General features: G+C 39.7%; 1 protein-coding gene across 1 annotated transcript in view; it reads right to left on the bottom strand.

Annotated features, from left to right (window-relative positions):
• The window catches only part of NEB (nebulin), a 131,236-nt gene extending 122,069 nt beyond the window's left edge, over window positions 1-9,167 (bottom strand). The window contains exons 1-5 of the mRNA XM_040602846.1: window positions 9,060-9,167; window positions 8,471-8,536; window positions 3,886-3,930; window positions 1,150-1,353; window positions 172-279 (exon numbers count right to left, since the gene is read on the bottom strand). Coding sequence (XP_040458780.1) covers window positions 172-279; window positions 1,150-1,353; window positions 3,886-3,930; window positions 8,471-8,503 — 390 coding nt within the window. The 5' untranslated portion in view covers window positions 8,504-8,536; window positions 9,060-9,167. The remainder of the gene's footprint in view (window positions 1-171; window positions 280-1,149; window positions 1,354-3,885; window positions 3,931-8,470; window positions 8,537-9,059) is intronic.
• Between the last annotated feature and the right edge of the window lie 12,954 nt (window positions 9,168-22,121).

The following is a 22,121-nucleotide window of genomic DNA, read 5'->3' as shown; positions in this document are numbered from 1 at the left end:
ATATACTCTGTATTACTTGCTTTTGTAATCTGATAAAGTTCCTGCTAAATTCAGATTGCCTTATCACAATACCATAAAAAATTATCACTTCTTATCTAACATTTAAAATTGTGACTTAATTTTCTCCTTTACTACTCAATAAATATATTTTTTTATGCAATTGTTACTTACCTCACTAAGCTGGTCTTGCACTTTCTTGATTCTCCGAATTTCTGGGGTATCAGTTGTAGAAGCATATGGCTTTCCTTTTTCTTTTATAAATTTTTCTTTGTATTTGTTCTGAAAGAAAGTAATGACAAATATAATTAAGACATATCCTACAGCTCTGGCATCACAGAAATGTATGGAGCAATTACTGTTTTCAGCACTCAATTACATTTGCAGTTATGCTTATTTTAGCCAACTGACCTTCCTCCATCTGACACAAGAAAAAATCCATTTCTAACTTTAGCCTGGTTTAGATCACCCCTAAGTGATTATATTCTCCTTAGGAGCTTAGTATTGATAATTTTACAGTTGTTTCAGTGACCAAAGATAAGGAAAATGTGTGCCTGACGGTAGCAATCCTAGACCTATGACCTCACATAGCCCTTTAACAGTGAATGCTCGTAGGTAGTGTAGATAAAAATTTAGGAGAAGGGATCTGATAATTTCTACATCTGTGCAGAGCAGTCATTTGCCGTTTTCACAACATCGTACAGTATCAGTCTACTGGAATTTGGTATGCCACACCAGGAATTCAGGTTGGTGCTTGTTGCTATATATTGTGCATAAGGATTTGCCTTGGATATATAGGGAAATATACTGTTCTAAAAAATACTGAGATTTGCTATTGGATAGACATTAGTCTCTATTATCTTCCTTCACTTGGAAATTCAAGTCAGACAATGCAAGAGTCCTATTAACAACATCTCTGACAGCCACCTGCCTCAATCCATTTTTTGTGCCTAATGATTACCTAATGCACTTAAGCAGGAAACGGGCAAGAAAGGGCCTAATTCAAAGGATTCTTTCAGACAAATAACATTAATACACATCATTAAATGAAGTACAGGAGACAAAATAGTAGCATAAAGGTTCGCAATATCACCTATTAAATATTTTTCAAGTTTGTCCCATATCTTTTCTTTCCTAAGGAACACAATTTACCTCACTGAATAGGTCCTTCATTTTTTTACTGTGTTGCAGATAAGGTGTCAAAAACTTAGATGGGTCCACTTTTGTCCGTATTGTCTTCTTTCTGACTGGAGGTGCTGCATCCTCAACAGAAGGTTTTTCATGCTCAACAGTATAGGTGGTAGTTCTAGGACCTGTGAAGTCTGTGCTAATTGTCTCAGTGATTTCAGTGACCACCTGGGAATAATGAAAAAGATAATTTCTTGCTTTATAACTATAAAAGTTCATTACAAGCATTTTTCACCTTTCCTATCTAGTAAAAAAATGCTTCGCTCTTATCCAGGAACCACCTGCAAGACAGAAAATCAGTGACACTTCTCCTACTGGGACTACTCAGTACACATACTATACATTACCCAACGGAAAAACAAAACCACGAGGAGTTAACTGACTGGCTGATTTCTGTACCAAGTTCATGTAATTATTCTCCAGAGGAGCTGGAAGAGTGGGACTCCTGTTGCATCTGTTCTATACGCATAGCTTTCACCAGCATCAGGGAAGTTCTTAGATGGGACCATCAGCTACTAAAACCAAAGTGTAGAAATGTTCCCAGTGCTGAAGTTGTGTGGAAGACCTGAAGTTGTGTGGAAGACACATGTTGCACAGCCAAGGCTTCCTCCTAATGATGTCACTGAAAGGTGTGAAAGCAGGTCAAAGCAGGTCAAAGGTGCATACAGTCATTCAAAAAGATTATCTTCTTCTTGCAAAAGGAAAGGAAGGCAGACAAGACCAAATCTTTGGGATCTTGTAGAAAGTACACTATGCACTAGCTGACTGAACAAACACCTAGAATCCACCTTTTCTGCTAAACTACATTTTCGCATAGCCAGATCACAACCATGGCAGAGACACAGCTGAGAAACTTATATAATCAATTGATCAAGAATCCATTGGAAATAACGCTCTTAATTAATTCAAATAGCTTAAGTACTTGGTTATCAACATATTCATGCTGCAAGCGATAATTTCAATACTAAGATTCTAATTAAGAACATTTAAAAATAATTACAGCTTTAAAATGTACTGCAAAATCACCTGAATAAGTGTGAAGTTTTATTTCTATCAATTAGCCTTAAAAAAAAGAAGCACCTTTAAAACGGAATGCATGAAGCTCAGATTTCTGATTGCTATTTGCATTAGTGTGAGACAGACCAGAAAATGCACCAAGCATTAAATTGAGAAATATACAAATCCTAAGTCACAAAAGGTTTGTTTACTATATGAACATTAATTGTGTTTCACTAATGCTGTCCCAAGATGTTATTAGAGACTTCAGCACCTCCACAAATTTCTCTCTTACAACACTTTTCAAACATACAAGTGTTCATCAAAGTTTTGGCATTGAAAGCACTGGAGAGTTTGAAACACATCTGGGCCAACACTGTGAACAGCACTACCTGCTGTTAGCTTTGTAACAAAACAGTGAAGGAATGTGCTTTTATAAAAAGTTGTAATATGTTTCTCAAACTTGGAGAGGCTTGATTCTAAAAATACAGCATTTTGTGCAGAAAAATGCTTTTATTTTCATATAACCCATAGGACCACATGATGCTAATGCATTAGACTATATTCACAGCTGATGGGAAGAGGTGTAATCACATCAGCTAGAAAGACATTTGTACTCATACGTACTTCTTTATTCCACAATACAGTTTTCAAAAACTGACGCAAATCATACACAGAAGTAATCAGTCATGCTATCGCTCCCTTTAAATCCAGTCTGGGTACAAATGTTTGAACACCTGATGAACGCAGTGGATGAATTCATCTTAAAAATAGTAAGATGGCAATCTTCCTTCAAAATTGTAGCCCTTGACTACCTGCTCAAACAGTATTAATCAAATCATATTTTATTAAATTAAAAATACAAGAAGAGTTTGGGAACAGATCCTTTGGAAGGAAACACACTCACAAAGAGAAACATGAAGCTTTTGTTTCCACTTAAGCCTATACCATCAAGAATATTTCATGGTAACATAGCAGACAGTTGCATTATATCTATATTATAAGTAGAGTTACAAATTATGGTAATAACACCTTGGTGACTCAAATATTCGTTACTAGTGACAGGAAAAAAATCTGCAAGGCACTGTTTTCCAGTGAAATTACACAAGGTAAAGGGAAAAGAACTGACACATGTAAACTGGTTTAAGGCAGAATCTTTTTATATTTCTCTTCATAACAATGTTAAGTATAACACACGTATGTGTCTGTTGTTCATATGTACCTGTCTAGTCACATTCACATCCTCCATAATTCTGTTCAACCTTAACACTAACGTCTGGATTTTCTCAGTGTTACCCAATTAATATTTCTGCCTGTGTTTCTTGTTATTAACGTAACCTGCTGCTTCATTTTGTCAGCTCCTGTGCAAACAGCTGCTGAACAAGAGCAAATGGAAGACTGTCGGCATGACACAGGGCAGGACAGACATTCACACAGCCCTTTTCTGATGGACACATCCACAACTCCTTCTAATGGCAACTATTATATATGTATAGGATACTCAGAACAAGCTAGCAGTCCTTTAAAACATCCCACAATAGGGCCTTGCGGAGGAAACAATGTATTAAGAAGCAACTGTTCACTGATATTTGTGTGTTTAATATGAAAAATTAGTCCTCAGAATACAAAAGGCTATTAATTTAGCATTATGCATTAATTACATGCATATGTAATTAATGCAAGTAACAACACAGGGGCCTTTACCTCAACTGGTTCACCCTCTTCAATTATTGTCTCTTCAATGTAGTACTATTAGAAAAAGAGAAAAAAAATATCATTGTTAGGCCAGATCATACAGAATAGCAAAATGTAGGTTCCGTTAAGCTGCTTTAAAAACATACTTCTGGAGAAACAGGACTGTGGTTCCTAAGTACCGATGGAGTCACATTTGCACCCTTGGTAATTCCGACAATCTGTTTCAATTCTTGCATTAATGATTGAATTTTTCCCATACATTCCTCAATTAATCATCCTCTCAAGTTATTAAGGAAGGATCATTATCTAATTTTACCCACAAGAGGGAAGACAATGATGACCACACTAGAAGAAAGAATCGGCACTCAAAAAACCAGGATTTTCCAAGTGTTTAGTAACACATTGACTGTGCTAGGTTTCTCCCTCTAAGGCTGTCCTCCGAGTTGTTCCTACCTACAGATCCTTGAAGGACACCAATAATTGCTGGTTGCCAGCTAGACTTTGTACTATGGATCACGATTCTGAGCTCAGCAGCCCAGTCAACTTCCCACCTACTATACTGTCCACTTATCTATTCCACAACTCATAAATTTGTTAATAAGACAACTATGGGGGACTGATTCAGAAATCTTCCTAAAGTAGTCAAGGTATGCAACATTCACTGGTCTCCCCTTGTCCATAACAGCAGTGGACTCATTATCAAAAGCAACGAATTTGGTCAGCCATGATTTGCCCTTGATAAATCAATGTTCACTGTTCCCCATGACCTTCATATCTTCCATGCATTTAGAAACAGCTTCTAAAAGGCTTTGCTCCAATAGCCTTCCCAAGGACTGAAGTGAGAGGGACCAGCCTGTAGTTCCTTGGATCTTCTTTCTTGCATTTCTTGAAGATAGGTATGACATCTGTCTTTTTCCAGTTGCCAGGAACATCCTTGCGTCACTACGAGCTTTTAAAGATGATAGCAGCCTTGCAATGTCATCAGTCCATTCCCTCAGCACCTGTGGATCCATCCCCTTGCATCTAACGAAACTATGTATGGTATCCCAGGGCATTAAGTCATCCTTAAGTCTGTCTTCCTCTGCTATGGCTACTAGTTCACTCCCATGTCTCTGCTAGGGAGCTTGGAGATGTGAAAGACCATATGAGAAACCTTATCAGCCTTACCAAACCTAAGGCCAAAAAGGCTTCAAGTACCTTGCCATTTTGCCTGTTCCTTGTCACTAGCTTCCCTGCCCACTGAACTATGGTCCCACACTGTCTTAGCTTTCCTCTTCATGCTGATGGTACTTGCAGAAACCTTTCTTGCTGTTCTTCAGTTCTCTTGCTGGCTTCAACTACAGCTGAACTTTGCCCATACATGTAAGAATAGAGTTTATAATGTCTTGTGTATTTATGTTCTTCCCAAGTGGCCGGCTCCTGCTTCCACCTTCAGTATACTTTTTTTTATGCATTTGAGCTCTGTCAGGAGCTCCCTGTGCATCCATACCAGCCTTCTGCTATGTTTGACTGCTGCACATTGGACTGAACCATTCTTGTGCTCCAAAAAAACTGTTCTTGAGGATTGCCTAGTTCCCCTGGGCCCCTTTGCCATCCAGGGCTTCTTCCCATGGCCTCTTCCCAAGTAGGTCCCTGAATAGGGCCAAATCTGCTCTTCTGAAGTCCGCAATTGTAATTCTTTTTATCTTGCTCACTCCTCTCTGTATCTTCACCTCCAGTCTCATGGTCACTGCAGCCATGGCTGCCCCTGACCTTTGCATCTCCCACTAATTCTTTCTTGTTTGTCACGCGTTTGACAGAGCATCTCTCCTGGTTAGTTCAGAAATCAACTGCATCGAGAAATTTATTTTCAACACTTCCCAGAAAACTCCTAGATTGCTCATGCCCAGCCATAGACCCTTCCAGCAGATACCGGAGTGGTTAAAGCCATCCATAAGCACAAGGGCTGTGCCTGTGAAGCTTTCTCCAGCTACCTAAAGAAGTTTCTAGGGTGCTACATCTACTCTGAAGTGGCAGATCTGCAGATGGAGCACAAACCTTCCTCCTGTTGCTGGAAACCATGAGCTTCCTGGCTTCTCCATCCTCATGGCCACCCTCCATCACCCATTTAACCATGGTCACCATTCCTTCCTTGCCACGCATGGCTCACCCTCTTGCTTTTCCTGGAAGGTGCTGCAACCTCTTCCTCACCCTCTTGCTTTTCCTGGAAGGTGCTGCAACCTCTTCCTCACCCTCTTGCTTTTCCTGGAAGGTGCTGCAACCTCTTCCTCACTTCCCGTGGCGGGAAGCCTGCTCACCTCTTCCTTCAGCAAGCTGCAGCGCAGCTGAGCGACCTGACCGGAACCCATCTCCCACTGGAGAGGCAACAAGGGCTACGTCCCGAGCTTCAGCGCTCCCCCGCTGGCAGCTTGCCTTTCCCTGGGTCGCCTCCGACCCGACCGTGAGCCAAACGCGGAGGCCGCCGCCGCCGCCACGCTCGCCACTTGCCCGCCCTCCCTCAGGCGCCGCTCGCAGCCACACGGCAAATGGCGGCCGCACGGCGGCGCCGCCCCGCGGCAGATGGCGGCCGCGCTGAGGGGAGCCGCGGGCGCCCAGGCTTCGCCCTCCATCTCCCCTCGCTGCTTCATGAGGGAAAAAACTCCTCACATGTAAAGCTGGCGCTCCATCCGCTGTAGTGAACAACAGCGATCTTACTCAAAAGGTAGGTGCTCAGCTTGCCACTGACTTCCAGAAAGGAGAAAATGCAAAATGTGAGTTTTATCTTTGAAAATCTCCTCAGGAATTACTTTCTTAGGGTCATGCACCAAAACTGTGGGAAGAGAAAGCCCTTTGAATCAAGTCCTGAAAAAATTTTCATTAAAATTTATGCTAAAGTTGTTCCTCAAAATTAGGCTCATGTAATTAGCACATACTTTTCAAACTGTCTCAATTTGAGCTGTTCTGAGGCGGTTTCTGCTCACAGGCCCTACGCGTTTGACCCACCCTCCGCAGATCCCCAGGTAACTCGGCAGCCGGTTTGTGCCATTCACTGTGGGGCTTTGCACGTCACAAAAGGCTACAATAATTGCAGGCAAATAACTCCAGGGAAAGAATAAAATAGTATCTTAAAATCATCAGTGTTTTCTCAGCCGTTCATTATTCAGCAATAATTTTCTACTTTTTCGGAAGAAAAATTTCTGATACAACTCCTACCATTTAAAATAGGCAATTCATTTAGAAGTGGAATTCTAGTTAAGACAACTCTGGAAAGGCTTAAGCTGCTGTAGATTTGTACCAGATGCTGCCATTACTGTTTTAACTTCTCTCTGTGAAAATCTTGAGGGAAGCTACTGAAGAAGTACCATCTCTGTCTGTCCTGGGATGTGGTTACAAGGAGGTGGTCATTGAAAATTAAAAACAAAGATTGAAACAGAGCTGTGTAGACAAAAAAAGCCCAACATACCTTAATTCCAGCAGCAAGAAAACCTCAACAGCAAACAAATACACATTTTGTTACAGAGGGCATGTAACTCTTAGGGAGTATAAAGGCAATTACAAGTAACAGTGATAGGAAACTTAATGAAGGACTGGTGTCTTTGTAACTAGGTGGTACAATGCACTATAAAATGCACTTTATGAATGGTAATGCTTATTTTCCAAACCATGTTTAAATATTTCTACTGGCAAACCATTTGACTTTGCTTTACTCACTATTTGAAATTTTCCAAGTCAGCAGTCAGGGCTCGGTGCTGCCCCACTGCCTGAAATCAAGGGTCCATCGTGGAGATAATGGGTTGTGGGGTGTCTACACTTGTCATGTCATCTTCTTTTCCTCAAACACTGAGCAATTTGTTATAATCGCTTATTTCATAACACATACTTTCATTTCAGCATAGCAACAATGCAACAGCTAAGACCACACTGTTTGTTAACCTTGTGTACTGTTTCAACAGCAAAATCATTATTCCAGTGGTGCTCACTCATAATAGCAAGCTGTAGGTTTCCCAGTTCCTGGGGATTCTTTTAATCAAATTGCCGAGACGAAATATTTAGGCATATAACTGTAAATTTAAATGACCTATCGGCAAATTAACCCTTGATGCAACTCCACAGATGGCTACAGGTTTAAATCTAACTCCATCTCTGCAACTTCCAAGGCTAAATCGGTTAACGGTACCTTGGTAGCACAAAACTGCTGCATTTCTGCATTGCAGTGGGCACAGAGACAAGGCTAGAAAGTGGCTTTGAAAGTCATCCTCTCTAGCATGGATTGGATGATGGAGGGCAAGCCAGGAGGGAAACAAGATGGCCCACTACATCTATAATTACACAGAAGAGTAATCACAAAACCTCACGATGCAGGTGTGGGATGGTTACAATTCTTATTTAAACAGGGAGATTATGACAGGAACCCAGGAAACTTTGCTCCACTGAGAACAACTTTGTTGTTGTTTTTCACTGATCAAACCATTTAATAGATACTTAATCATACCCAATTCAGGCAGGAAACAGCAAGCAACCATCTATGTTCATGAGCAACGTCTCACTGAAGTGATGAATACATTCATTCACAAGGCAGGAAACAAGTATTTCTGCTCTCAGATTTTCGTCTTACCTCAACAACTTCCTCATATTCTTCTTCCTCCATTTTGAGGGTATTCTTCTGTCTCTCCCCCACTCACTGGTCACGCAGCAAATGGAAGTGTGAATATACAGCATTAGCCCAAGACTGAAAGTACCATGAAAAGCTACTAAACAAGTTCATAAAAGCACCTGGTATCTTAGCTAGTAAACAGATTATTAGAACGTTATTGGCTAATCAGTGAAAGAACTTCAACAAGAGAGAACTACAGTTGGGATATGGCATTAGTTTGACTATTATGGGAAAGTATTGGATTAAGTTTCAAACACACTGATAAAAATTATGACTTTGTACAAATTCTTTATTCTAACAGTTGTAACACCAATACTAGAATTTAATGGAGGAAAAAAAACAGAGGAAGAGATTTCTTGAAGAATGATTTGATTTTTTTCATTACAACAAAATGCTGAATTTTTCTTTTCTTTGTGACTAGCCTATACTATCTCATTACATTATTCAAGCCTCTGCTTGAATGAGAGCTTTATCCATATATTTTACTATATTCATTTATATGTAAAAGCATAATATAGAAAAAAAATTGTAAATATTTTGTTTAAGTGACCTTAGGTTAATGAGGTAATTTCTGTCTTCCCAGCATTAGCTTATATAGATGCTCTGGTGTTGGGTTTTTTTAGCTCTTGTGGCTTTTTTCTCTCTATTTCTTCAGACCTGGAAAATATGAAAATCCATACAGTTGGCTGAATTACAAAGTACAGATTACTGTCAAAACCTTTAAATGAATTAATTAGCACAATGATTTTGCTGTGAAGCAAAGCTACAATTTTCCAGCAGAGACTATAGCCCAGTTTCTAATGTTGGTACGGGATGAGGCTTTGGAACAGCTGTTCCCGAGTCCAAAGATATTTGCCGTGTAAGCTAATACTACCAAATGACAGGGTGGTTTTGTTTAGCTGGCTAAACTGCAATTCCTTCTGAGGCAAGTGAAGTCTAGTAATGCAGGTTAAATATAGGAACATTGAATACTGTCCCTTTTTAGTTCCAATGTGTTGAGAAAAATTACCAAAAAAAAAATTATCAGTTTGTTAAACCAGAATTTTAACTCTAAAATAAATTAAAATAACTCAATTAACAAGTGGCATGTTGTGTGAAAAAGTAGGCCAAAGTCTATGAATAAACCTAAGAAGGAGGGATTGCATATAAGGATACAATCTGTACAGACTATCACTATTGTAACCTTCAGTTACAAAACACAGTTCCAGGTCCTTTCTTCTTACTGCAATTTGCTACTAGTCATACAGACAGAAAATCTGACTTCCATGGGCAAGGCACAATAACCACTCCCAAAAAAGTACAGATTCAGGAAACAGCTCGAGACCCTATTCTAAGGAAAAGAAGTCTAATGTCATTAAAATGTTCTTACCAGCAACATCTAGTAAATATCCTTAGGAGCAAAGCCTCTCCAGTCTTCCCTCCTGAGCAGCACTGGGTGAGAGCAAGCCTGGTTCATCAGCTCCTAATTACGCATGTGGCTATCACAGCCAATCTGGCTCCAGCCTGCTCGAGTTTCAGCCCTAAATATACTTGGTGACCCCAGAGGAGGCCACCTGTTCTCAGCAACATGAAGGAAAAGGGAGCTGGGCACTTCTGTGCTCCTGAGGAAACCCAAAACACACCAGAGCTTGACTGAACGTCACCAGGTCTCTGCTGAAATGGGTCCCTTGGCAAATCCAAGGGAGCGCTCAAAAGGAAAAAAACATGCACATTTTCTTCTTTCAGCGTTGATAATAATAATGAATTTGAATTGACAGAGACACATTCATTACTTTACTGTATCTGAATCAAAACTATCCAAATTCAAGAACCTCTGAACTTCAGAGAGAGGAGAGGGGAGTCTGGACTTTGAACTACATTTTTAGTGTAAGTCTGTCTTTAATTTCATCCCTTATGTATACCTGAAGTGCTTATTCAGCTTAACTTGATGCAAATCACAAGTCGATAGTTTTATCGCTTCTTATGAAATGTTACATAGCTGAACACATGGACCCAGGAACATGTGAAAACTGATTACTTGCAAGGAAAAAAACTTGCAAGGAACCCGATTAACAGACAATATGCCTGGTTGAAGAAAGACTAAGAACACATAATAAGCAGATTAAGTGACAGGGGAGCAATTCTAATGCACAAAGTGTTTTGGAAAGTCAAGTATTATATAATGTATGAAGTAGAATCACGGTGATGATAACAGAAGTGACCTCTTAGGTCATCTAGTTGACTCACAGTATAGGATTAGCTTTACTTCTTCAAGGAGGTGCACTTAAAAGCCAATATCCACAATGACCCCTTCTCATATACTTTATCACATAATTCAATAAATGATTGTCAGGAGCCCTTGACAGACATCATCTTGTTCCTTAACTCTTTCCAGCAGTTAATATTTATACCCAGATGAAATATTATATCTCATTCACTACTGCCAAGCATTTTATACTCTGCAGAGAGCTGTAGATCCTTCTCTTTCTCCTTCAAGCAAGCTATATGCTTTCAATTACTTAGCATTTTGCTTTACTAGGCAATCCTGCCTCTTTTAATCTTGTTTCTGTTTATTTAAAAATTCTTCAGTTTCTTAACATCTTTTGAAGATGCCCAGAAATGAATATAGCACGTTGATGGAGTCTCATGAGAGCAATGTCAGCTTAACCTTCTGCTCCCCAGTCTGCATTCTCTGTGTGTGCATTCCAGAAATAACTCAGAGTCATTTTTCTCCGAAGTACTGCTTTTCAGTTGATAATGTGACATCTATATAAGTGATGACAAACCTTTATGTACTGAACGGGCAATTTGGTGGGGTTTTTGGGGTTTTTTTTGTTAGACATGTAATTCCTTATTGTCATTTCCAGCTCAGTCTCCGTTGATGCCAAAATTAGTGTCACGCCAGCCCCTTCTTGGTTCTTTTCAGCAAGTTTGGGTTCATGGCCTCTTTTTCAGACTTAACAGTTGTACTTTACATTGCTCTTCCTGTAAATGGCATTCCTCCATAGTCACTGCTACAATACTGGATATTATTATATCCTCATTCTAATCACCTGATTTAAATCGGGTTTACCAGATCAACAGAAGCTTGTATTCCCCTGTCATGATGGCTATTCTGACAAAATTAGCAAGCATTTTCAAAGGGGATTCAATTTTCTGTGCTGTTCTCTTGCAAGTTCCTGCAAACAATCTCTCCCTTGGTGATACACTCTACAACTCCAAGGTCGCTAAAACATCACCTTCAAAATCCTTTACAGTGCTGCTCAATATATCTCAATTAGAAAGACACTAAACAAGGCCAAAATTACATGGAGGATGCAAGTACCACTTTTTCTGCTACCAAAATGCAGCTGTCTTTGGTGTGAAACATAGCAGATCTTTAGCTAAACAGCTCAGGGCTGGAAATGAAGCATGGAATAACCCATCAAAGTTACAGAAGGGGTTTAGGAACCAAAAGTATTATTGCTAAAATGAATATTGCACAGAACATAGGATTTATGTTCTGACATCAGAACACAAAGAGGGGAGGAGAGTGCTCTTTAGGTCAAGCTTAAGTTGACACTTAATTAAGTGTCACTTAATTAAGGCACAACACATACCAATAAATGGATCTTTACACACCTAATATATCTATAAGTTGTCATTTGTATATTCATATTAATACCCAAACACGTGCACACATATGTCTATACACTGGTCTTCACTGTGGAAATAAACTGCTACATGCATTGTTATATTTAATATTCACTTCTCAGGACTGTTAAAATGTCAACGATATATATTCATAGTGAAATACCAGCAAGTATTGCATGCTGAATTAGAACATGCATGAGATAAATGGAATACTAACGGCTAACATTCCTTTAATGTTTTTTTTTTTTAACTGCTTTATTGTGAAAATTTGTGTCTGTGACTCAGATTTCAAGTCACCATTTGATGGAATATTCTGAGAATGCCAACTTGACTTTCAAATATTTCAAATATTTCAAAGACATTAGGAAAATTCTGCTGTAGGTGACAGCCTGGCTGTTCTGATACAGGTTAACACACAATACCAGATTGTTTTATCCACAGTACATAAATATGCATGTGCTCAGCAGTTCTGAACTAAAAAGACAGAATGGTGCAAGATGACTAAGGTAGCAGAAGACATTGTTTTGCATTTAAACGGCCAAAAATTTTGAAGAAGAAAATATTTTCTTGTACTACTTTAAATATTAAGTTAAATCACTCAGGGCAGGGGGAAAGGAAGGAAATAACATGTGACCTTCTCTAGATTTATTTAGAAGGTATATAATACAAGAACTATGAAGTAGCGGCCTACATATACTCACTCCCCTAACCCACACAGCATTCACATACAAAAACTCACTGGTTTGGGTTTTTTTTTTTTAGAACTGCATCTAGTTTATTTTGCAAGGCAGTCTTCCACCTATGAAAAATATGTAAACTTATACTGGAGCCTGATCAATACAAAGGATCAGTATGTAAGGACTAGAGGGCAGCCACTCTGTAACCTCCCCCAGAACACAGAACCGTTACAGATATTCTAGGTTTCTACAACCTCCTTGCAGGTTAGTGACACTTGTGCATTGTCTCAATCATTCATTCCCTTGTATTTCTTTTATAGTGCATCACTTTCTAGGTCCCGAGGTAAGAGTTTGGAAGAATTCTAATAAGCCAAGGCCAGATATCCCATCATGAAACCCAGGCAGCACATATAATTGAGTTGCACGTCTGCAGTTACTTCTTGAAGGAGATGACTTCAAGACTCAAAAGACTTCTTAATCCATCCTTGCCTCTGTTTGACTGAAAATTACTTCTCTGTGTCTTGCCCTTTGTGTGGATAAACTTACGGACATCATGGGTACTATATTTAACCTCCTGAGGTAATCAGCAGGCCACCCAGACTTAACAAGCATCGTATCACTGAAAAGGGACATATTTTATTACATACGTGTGTCATTGTGTCTATTTTTAACCACCATTATTATGTTACTTCTCATTTATTTTGCCTTTGTGCCTACCAGATTTTGTGCAGGAAAGCTGGAAAGAAAAAAAAACCACCTTGTACTTTAGCATTTATAAGGCTCTCACCTAAGCTAATCATGTGTCCAAAATTTTGCTTTAGAGTGCAGTCTCCATCAATAATCTAAAAATGCACTGGAGACTCTGTGAAATGTATGTTGCAGTCTGTAAGACAGAAAAATGCTGTAGCAACCAAGAAGCCTTAAACGTGAAAGCCATTTAGTCTGGGAGGAAAGCATTAACCGAAGAGCACAACATAAGCTTCAGAGCCCTAAAAATAAAGTAATTCCTGTTAGATAAGCTGCTACCAGCCTGTCGGGAGGCCCACAAGCTATATTTGTATTTGCACTCCAGGGATACAAACGATAGAGGAAACAGGTGTAGAAAATGCGAGTCATAGAAACTCCACTAACAATGAAAAAGGGAGTTAGGTAAGGCTTTTCCCTCACCATGCTGTTCTTACTGTTATCCAGTATTTATTGTGCCTTCCTAACTAGGTGGGGAATGAATCACAACCTATCAACAAGCTGCAGTAATCACATCAAGGCACAAATACGTGTGCTACCATTGCCAGCACATTTTAAAGACACTAATGCCTGCATGAACATTGTAGTAGAATATTATCTTGTATTTTTCCCCAAGGGACATTTATCGTATTGACACCCCGTACAGTCTTGATTATACATGGTTCTTAGATCCCAAGTGGACTCGATGATGAAATCAGGTGTGAAGTTACTGGTCGATATCAGGACTGAGATAGCTAAGGAGGCATTCTCCCAGTTTAGGGAATCTCAGTGGATTTGACTTGCTACAGTGCTAGAAGCATCTGAGGAAACCATTTTCAGGAACTCAGTACTGAATCTGTATGTCACATTGGTTGGCAGTATAGCATTGATTGAGCAATGAAATATCTGCACTTTGAATATATACCATACATCTCTGCAATTTCTGTAACTGTCATGCAGCATAGTAACTAAGACATGGGTTTAAGTGTACAAGCAAAGGAAAAAGCATGCTATCCTGGGACTATGTCTTTATTTCTCAGTATTTGCCTTATTTTTCTTCCTACTAATTACCGTGTGGTAAAAGTGGCATATCATTTTAGAAGTATGCAAAAGCCACATCACAAGAACTTCAGCTATATTCAAGGAAAAGAAAAGCTTACACAAGTTGAACTTGTGCATTTTTTAATGGTCCAGCTAAGCTTTCTCTTTATAAGCTGCAGGTGCAAAATTGACAGATGATGATATGAAATGTGGAGTATGTAACAATGTGTTTTCCTTTTGAAAAGAATTCAGGTGCAGTTTATACTGCAGACACATGGTCAAGCATCTCCCTCTTGTAATTGTTTTGAAACTACTAAGAAGATTTATTAGCACATGAAGCCATGAGGTGTGTGAGGCATGAGTGGATGCCTGGCTGTTCAAAATCTGCTCAAGGCCTCCAAAATGAATAGGGTGTTTTTGATGTGTTGTTGACAGAGGTGACTCAAGAATAGAGGCTGTTCTAGAAGTACTTTACCTGGTACAGAGCTAGCATCCACAGCCGCAGTCAGCCAGGCTCGCCCGTTGGGACAGCTTACCTGCAGGATGGCTTAACTGTGAGGATCCACTGCCTGGGACCTCTGCAGTGGGGTCAGGCAATTTTTGGTCGGAGGTATAGAAATGTTGTAGCAAGTGGGGAAATTTTTTTTTACCAAATAATATGAAGTAAAGGGTTTGGTTAGACAAATGCAAGCAATTACCTTAGAATTACATTTATATATATATATATATATATATATATATATATATAAAAATTTCTCTGAGACCTCTGTTTACAGTATAACAGCTGGCAGTACATTAAGCCAACCCTTTTTCTTCTGCATGAAAACAAGCTAGGAGCACATGCGTTGTCAGTGATTGTGTCTTGGCTCAGGAATGAAAATTTCCATCTAACAGGTAACTTAACTGTTTAAACTACAGATAATCCTTGGAACTGACAAGCTGCATAGCACTGAGGAGGAACACTCACAGTCTGGCCATGGTAGGCTGTGAACTGTTGGCACTGAGTCACTGTGCATAGGCTACAAAGCTATCTAGAACTGCAGTGACTGGCCGAGCCTGAACCACCATGTCTGTGTCCCGGTGTCCCAAAGCCGCGAGGCATTTGAGAACCTGAATATGACAATGTCATAGACTCACTGTTTTGTGATGATTCCTGAAAACTGGAGGCAAGTCAGTGTCTAATGACAAATGGCCTCCTAGTTCGTTAACAGCTAATTAACTCACTGGAAATCTGAAAAAACGCAAACTGTAAAAATGCTCCTTCCCTTGATCCTGTTCTCTGGAATCAGACATGCTAGAGTCAATGCCTGTGTATTTGGAAAAGTAATAAGGTCATTGTATTATACCACAGATACCTTTTCCTATTCTTGTTAGGTTATCCAGCCAACTGAGACGAATATTTGCAAACATTGGGTTTTTAAATGGAAATACCATATAAGTGTGGGGGTTTAGGAAAGGATACATGTTCTAACAAGATGAACTTTACTTTTTACTTTCCCACTGCTTATTCTCTTTCTTAAAGTATTAATAGAAAATTAGATCATAAGAAATAATATATTGAAAAGCAATGCAATCAAAATGCCATGAGTATGCTCCTCATGCCATGTTCCTCATCTACAGTGTCTTGCTTTCATGTTTATTTTTTGATGCTGACGGGTTAACACAGGGTAAGTAGCAGCACAAGATAGGAGCTGTACGGTATGTAAACCAACGGCTTAGTATACCGTCATGAGTCAAAAAGACTTTGCTGGAAGAGGAGGAAAGACAGGAATACTGCTATAAAATCAAAATTCATTTCATGCTTCCTAAAGTTTCTGGACAGAGAAGGAACTGTCATCTCACTGATCAAATTGGTTAGGAAATCTGTCTACATGACAAGCTTCTGTTTACTATCCCTCCTCACACTCTTAGTAAGATGGCAATCACTCTTTTTCTGACAGGTGCAAGCCACAAAATAAAATCCAAATAAACATTAACCCAGTGCTTGATCGTCCTTGGATATAGGACTGAAGTTTTTCGTATAGGAATGAAGTTTTTCATATACAACAGCATTAGGAAAAAAAGCACTTCCCCCCAAATCTTACATCTAGGTAACACACATTCAAGCAGCATTCAGAATCACTGCCCCATACTTCTTCAGATAGAATACTATTTGAACTCAAAGAAAAAATATACATTGACATGTTGTTTGCTTGCTGCAGGTATACCTCCTCAAAGCCACATACCAACTACTACTCTTCCACAGAATATTTGCTTGCTTTGTCCATTCATGTGAATCTCACATGGACACCTCTGTTAGTGTCCAACCAGGATATTTCAAACATTGAATCAAAAAAGGATTCAAAGGGGGAAAAGAAACACAAGCAAACCAAAACTGAAAGAATATGAACAAGATGCCAAATATTCATATTTTTTTTCATTACAAGGTATGACAAAGCAAAGAGAAATCAGATGAACATATGCATCTCAACCTAACTTTCCAATTAGTTGTAGAAACATAAAAATTAGTATAAGATTTTTTTAAAGAACAACACTGAAGACATAAAATCACAGACATAAAATAAAAAGATACCTTATATTTCCACAAGATATTTACAAATAATTAATAGTCAGTACAAGCCTTGTTTTGGTTTTTATTTTTTTCCCCACTGACTCTGGTCATTGGCATGAAGGGTAGTTCTCCTCACATGACAGCATCTGTTACAGCCTCCACTGTTCTTTACTTAGGCCCTTTGAGACTTAAAAAAAAACATTTATCAACAAGATGATGTCAAACAGCTTAATTTATCTCTCCTACTAATGTTCCTGAGACAGCAACAGGGTTTTTCACATAGCAGAAAGAAGATACACCAAAGGAAGATTTCTTCAAGAATACAAAACCAGCTCTGACTGTATTGATCAGATTTCCTAACATCACCTTATGGGATAAGCTTAGATACAGCACACAACTCTTATCTGTAACTCATGATTTTTAGTTTTCTTGGTCTACCTCAGATGCACACACAAGAATTGTCCCACCTCAGCTGTCAAAATGCTGTGGGCCATTATGACATGGTCCAATTCTCTCACAACATGCCAATTTAATTTTGCTTCAACTTTTCATACCTAACTATTAGTTTCAATATACATGCATTCTTCCCCCAGCTTTTCACTGAACTCACTGCTCTGCAGTGGCACTAGACAATAAGAGTGAATTTAGAGGTACAATTGTTGTGGTTTCTTATGAAAATGAGCTGAAACAATTTATTGAGAAATCATAAGCCAGTCCAGGTTCATTTATATCCCAGTCCACATTCGAATCATTTAATAAGTCTTCACATTAAGTCTAGAATTTCTAACCAAGCTTGGCAGCAAGAGAGTTTCATGTGGCTTTGAACAGCATTGCCAACTTTCCATATCACCCCAACAGCAACCAATAAATGTGGATAAACACAGCTATAACATAAAGGTGTTCCCTGTCATAAATCACTTGGGATGAAGGGACAGGGCTGAACACACTCTTTGCCTTCTGCAAAAACTTCGATCAGCCCCTTAATTCTGAAATCACCTCTGCTGCCTTTTTCAATTCAACAGCAATTGCACCGGTATTACTGAAAGGTGTTCACACCATATGTAAGAACAGAGGGAATATATCAAATATTTACTACTTAAGGCACCATACCTTTTTTTTTTTTTTTTTTCATCAAGGACATGTTTTCTTCCAAAAGGGAGCAAACTATGAATAGAAAAGGTGTGATTGAGATAACAATCATTTTAAATTTATTTTTCTTGGGCAAAAGAAAAGTGCTACTATCAGTCTTCATTATGGCATCTCACCAATCCAAAGAGTTTTTCAGATTAGTGCAGGGTTTATTTGTAAAACTTCTATAAAATGGCATGATGCACTGCCACTTGACGCCTCTCCCTCTGGACCCCTCTGAACCCCTCTGACTCCCCTTGTAAAACTAGTTCCCACAGTAAATGGAAAAGCAGCCATGCAATTCAGAAGAGACATAAGCATCTAAAAGAATTGTCCAAGGGCAAGATCGCAAAAACTGCTATAAAAGAAGGTCAAGATTTACATCAAAGCTCAAAGAGTATACTCAAGAAATACCATAACAACTAAATCTTCCCATTAATATACAATTCATGCATTTGTAGTCTTTTTGACCTGAAGGGTGCTAATGGGCTAAAGTGCATGTGTCTAAATTTCAATGTTACTATGGACTTCAGCAAATGGTAACCTGTGTCTGAGAGATGTTTTGTGTAATTTCTCTTTTACTTTGCTGATGTAAATGGAACATATTTATATGAAAGGTTACTAACACCCTCAACTCTAAAATGAGGGTGGGGGGGAAGACTGCAACATGCTTAGCATGCCTAACACATTGCTTAAATGATATCTCATATCCTGAAATACAATCTGCAGTAGTCCATCAAATATTAAGTCTACTCGCTAGTTATGCCCAGTAATACTTTGCAGAAGCAGTTCCCAGTGCCAGAATGCTCCATGAAAGGTCATTAATACAACACAAAGGTCATTAACACATCAACCACCATGAGAAATTCTTCTCTAGACTATTATTAACAGCACTAAGCAGCCAGATGGAATCTGCCGTTGCTCCTACTGCTTGGCTCTGCAGTGGCACTAGACAATGAGGTAACCACTTCATTACTGAAGTTAATAAAGCAACATTCAATTGCAATAAGGAATGATAACATCATAAATAATATCGCCCTAACTCATCTGATATTACGCCATTCTGTCCTAAGAGCAGTATCCTCAGTGGTGTAATTTGCAGGAGCTTATAAGCTAAAAAACTGAGTCCTCACATTGACACTCCCTCAGCAACATAAATGGGGCTCTCACCTGAGTAACTCACATCAAGGACAGAACAAAAACAGACGACCAGGAAAACTGAAATTCAGCCTCTTGGAAATTCTTTCTTTTCTTCACCCTTACATTTCACAGCATTTTCAGCACTGGGTATCATGCCATCAGGATCAAAACTATAAGCCCTTATCTCCAGTCTTACATTGAGGTAAGCCATGGTCTTACTGCTCATCCCCATGCCCAAAGGGCTGTACCTGCCCTCTGAGCCCCCCCGGCCCTCCCCACTCACGTACACACATGGAGTACAGTCTCACTTAGTCTCGCGTATGGACATTTTCATGTTGTCTCATTCAACTGTCAAAAAATTACTCAGGCTTCTTGATGCATTTTTTTTCTTTACAATAAAGGAGCAAGGGGGAAGAAAAGTTTCACTGTTAAATAGTTTTCATTTCAATGAGTCTGGCAGACTCTCAGCTCATTTCCTTGAAAACGATTCCATGGGAGGCTGAGCTACTCATGACTTCATGGGGCTTTTTATAAAGCAACATAGTGACGGTGGATGGACAGAAGCAGCTGCAGAATCACCCTGGCTATGGCAAAGATGCCCTGAGCACGGTGGCCTTCAGCAAGTCAACAGCCCACAGCTGCCAGGCCAAGTTGCTAAGCACGCACTTGTCACCGCAGGGCAGGGCACGTTAGCATTGATGCTGCATGGGACACACTGGTTTTCAGGGAAGGAAACAACTTACCTTGAATTTGAGGATGTCTTGTGACAGATCTTGCTATACTGGAGCATGTTTTCAGCTCATGATACTTGGGTTGTTGAAGGATGGGATGGTTTAACACAGTCATTCACAATCTGAAAATTAAGCATAATGGTCTTACACAGGCATGGGGTTACATCAAGTTCAAATGCTTTCATAGAATCATTGAGATTGGAAAAGACCTTTAAGATCAAGCCTAACTGTTAACTCAGCACCGCCAAGCCCACCACTAAACTGTGTCCTCAGCGCCGCATCTACATGTCTTTTAAATCCTCCCAGGGATGGGGACTCCACCACCTCCCTGGGCAGCCTGTGCCAGTGCTGGACAACCCTTTTAGTGAAAAAAATTTTCCTAATCACAGAATGGTTTGGGTTGGAAGGGACCTTAACCCTTCTTGTTCCACCCCCCTTCCATGGGACACCTCCCACTAGCCCAGGTTGCTCCAAGCTCCATTCAATCCAATAACCGATCTAAACCTCCCCAACACAACTTCAGGCCATCTCCTCTCATCTTATCTTTCATTACAGTACACCATCTTTGGTTTTAGTTGGCTTATGGTCAGCTCTTTCATCAGGACAGGACATGTCCCAATGCTTCATCAGCAAAGGACATTAATAAAAATCTAAATACCAGGTCACTGGAAATCAGACAACTCTGAGACAGTAACTCCCATTCAATCAGCAGAGCGCAGGCAGCTCTGCAGCCCTCCTCCTCTGCAGCCAGTCTTGGGCTGCATCTGGCCCACAGCAGGTCGAGAGTGTTGGAAGTACACTGTCGAGAATATCTTGCTGAAATATACAGTGAAGATTCAAATGCAACCTAACTCTTGCAGAAGTGTTTTTAATCCACAGATTTCTGAGCAACAAACATGGAACAAATATTTTTGTTTCTTTAGTTTGGTGAATTTTTTTGGCTTTGCCACTGAAAAGCAGAGAAACCATTTTCAGGTTTCAATGGAGCCGTTCCTACAATGACAATGCCCGTTGAAAGCCAGCAAAAATGTCTTTAAAAACAACCTATCTCCTTCACCATTTAAAAATACCAGAAAATGTGTTGATCTCAAATTCACAGAAGAAAGATGTTTTTTCAAAAGCAGAAACAAGATAAATCAAGACTAACAATAGACTTTCACAGGTGCAGCACCTTCAGGATCTCCATCAGGCTATCAACAATGACATTCATCTCCCAGTAAGGCCTCCATTCTTATCTCGGGTTTTAAATGTTGTTTATCTCATTGCCAGTGCAATTCATTGGAGTTAAGCAGCTATGTGTTGTTAGGAACCTGGGCCCCAAATGTCTAACTCTCACATTGGCAACTTATTTTAGCACTATAATATTTACCTTGCAGTGGTGACAATGGTTTAAGGTGTTTCTCTTCTGGGCTCCTTATTCAGACACCAAAGGCAATTACCTGTTCTCTCCATGTGCCATCACTCCTGCCTCTGGGTTCACGTGCTAGAGCTGACTGCTGAAATGATTCAGGTGATGGATGCTGCAGTGAGCTGACCAAGACAGGAGAGGTTCCCAGGTGATAACAGAGGGCAGGGGCACAGGTGAGGAGCAGCCAGGTGTGCAGGAAGCATCACAGACACAGCAGGAGGCCAGCAAAATCCCCGTGTTACTGCTGTGCGGCTGTCATTGATAAAAGCTCATCCTAATATATAAAAAATCTGACTTGAGCAAGGGGTTACTGGTCTCTGAAACAGATCACTAAATTGTTCCGTGACATTATCAGAATTTATTTGGGCTAGGAGGTGACCGAGTTTTTAGCAGCACATTCAATTGACGGTTTAGAGGAAAGACGATAGTCTAGAAAAACACGACTGGCACAGGAGAGACAAGACAGGGATAACTCTGTTTTTGTAATACAGAGCCCGCTGAAATCCATTAGGCTTCAGCTCTAGAGCAAAACCCAGGAGCTTTTAAAATCAGTTGCAAAAACTCCAGCATGAGCAAGATTTCCACCCTGAATGCTTAACAG

This window comes from Falco naumanni, chromosome 8, assembly GCF_017639655.2.
Source record: "Falco naumanni isolate bFalNau1 chromosome 8, bFalNau1.pat, whole genome shotgun sequence".
Classification (NCBI taxonomy): domain Eukaryota; kingdom Metazoa; phylum Chordata; class Aves; order Falconiformes; family Falconidae; genus Falco; species Falco naumanni.
This window is presented reverse-complemented; position numbering and strand designations above follow the sequence as displayed.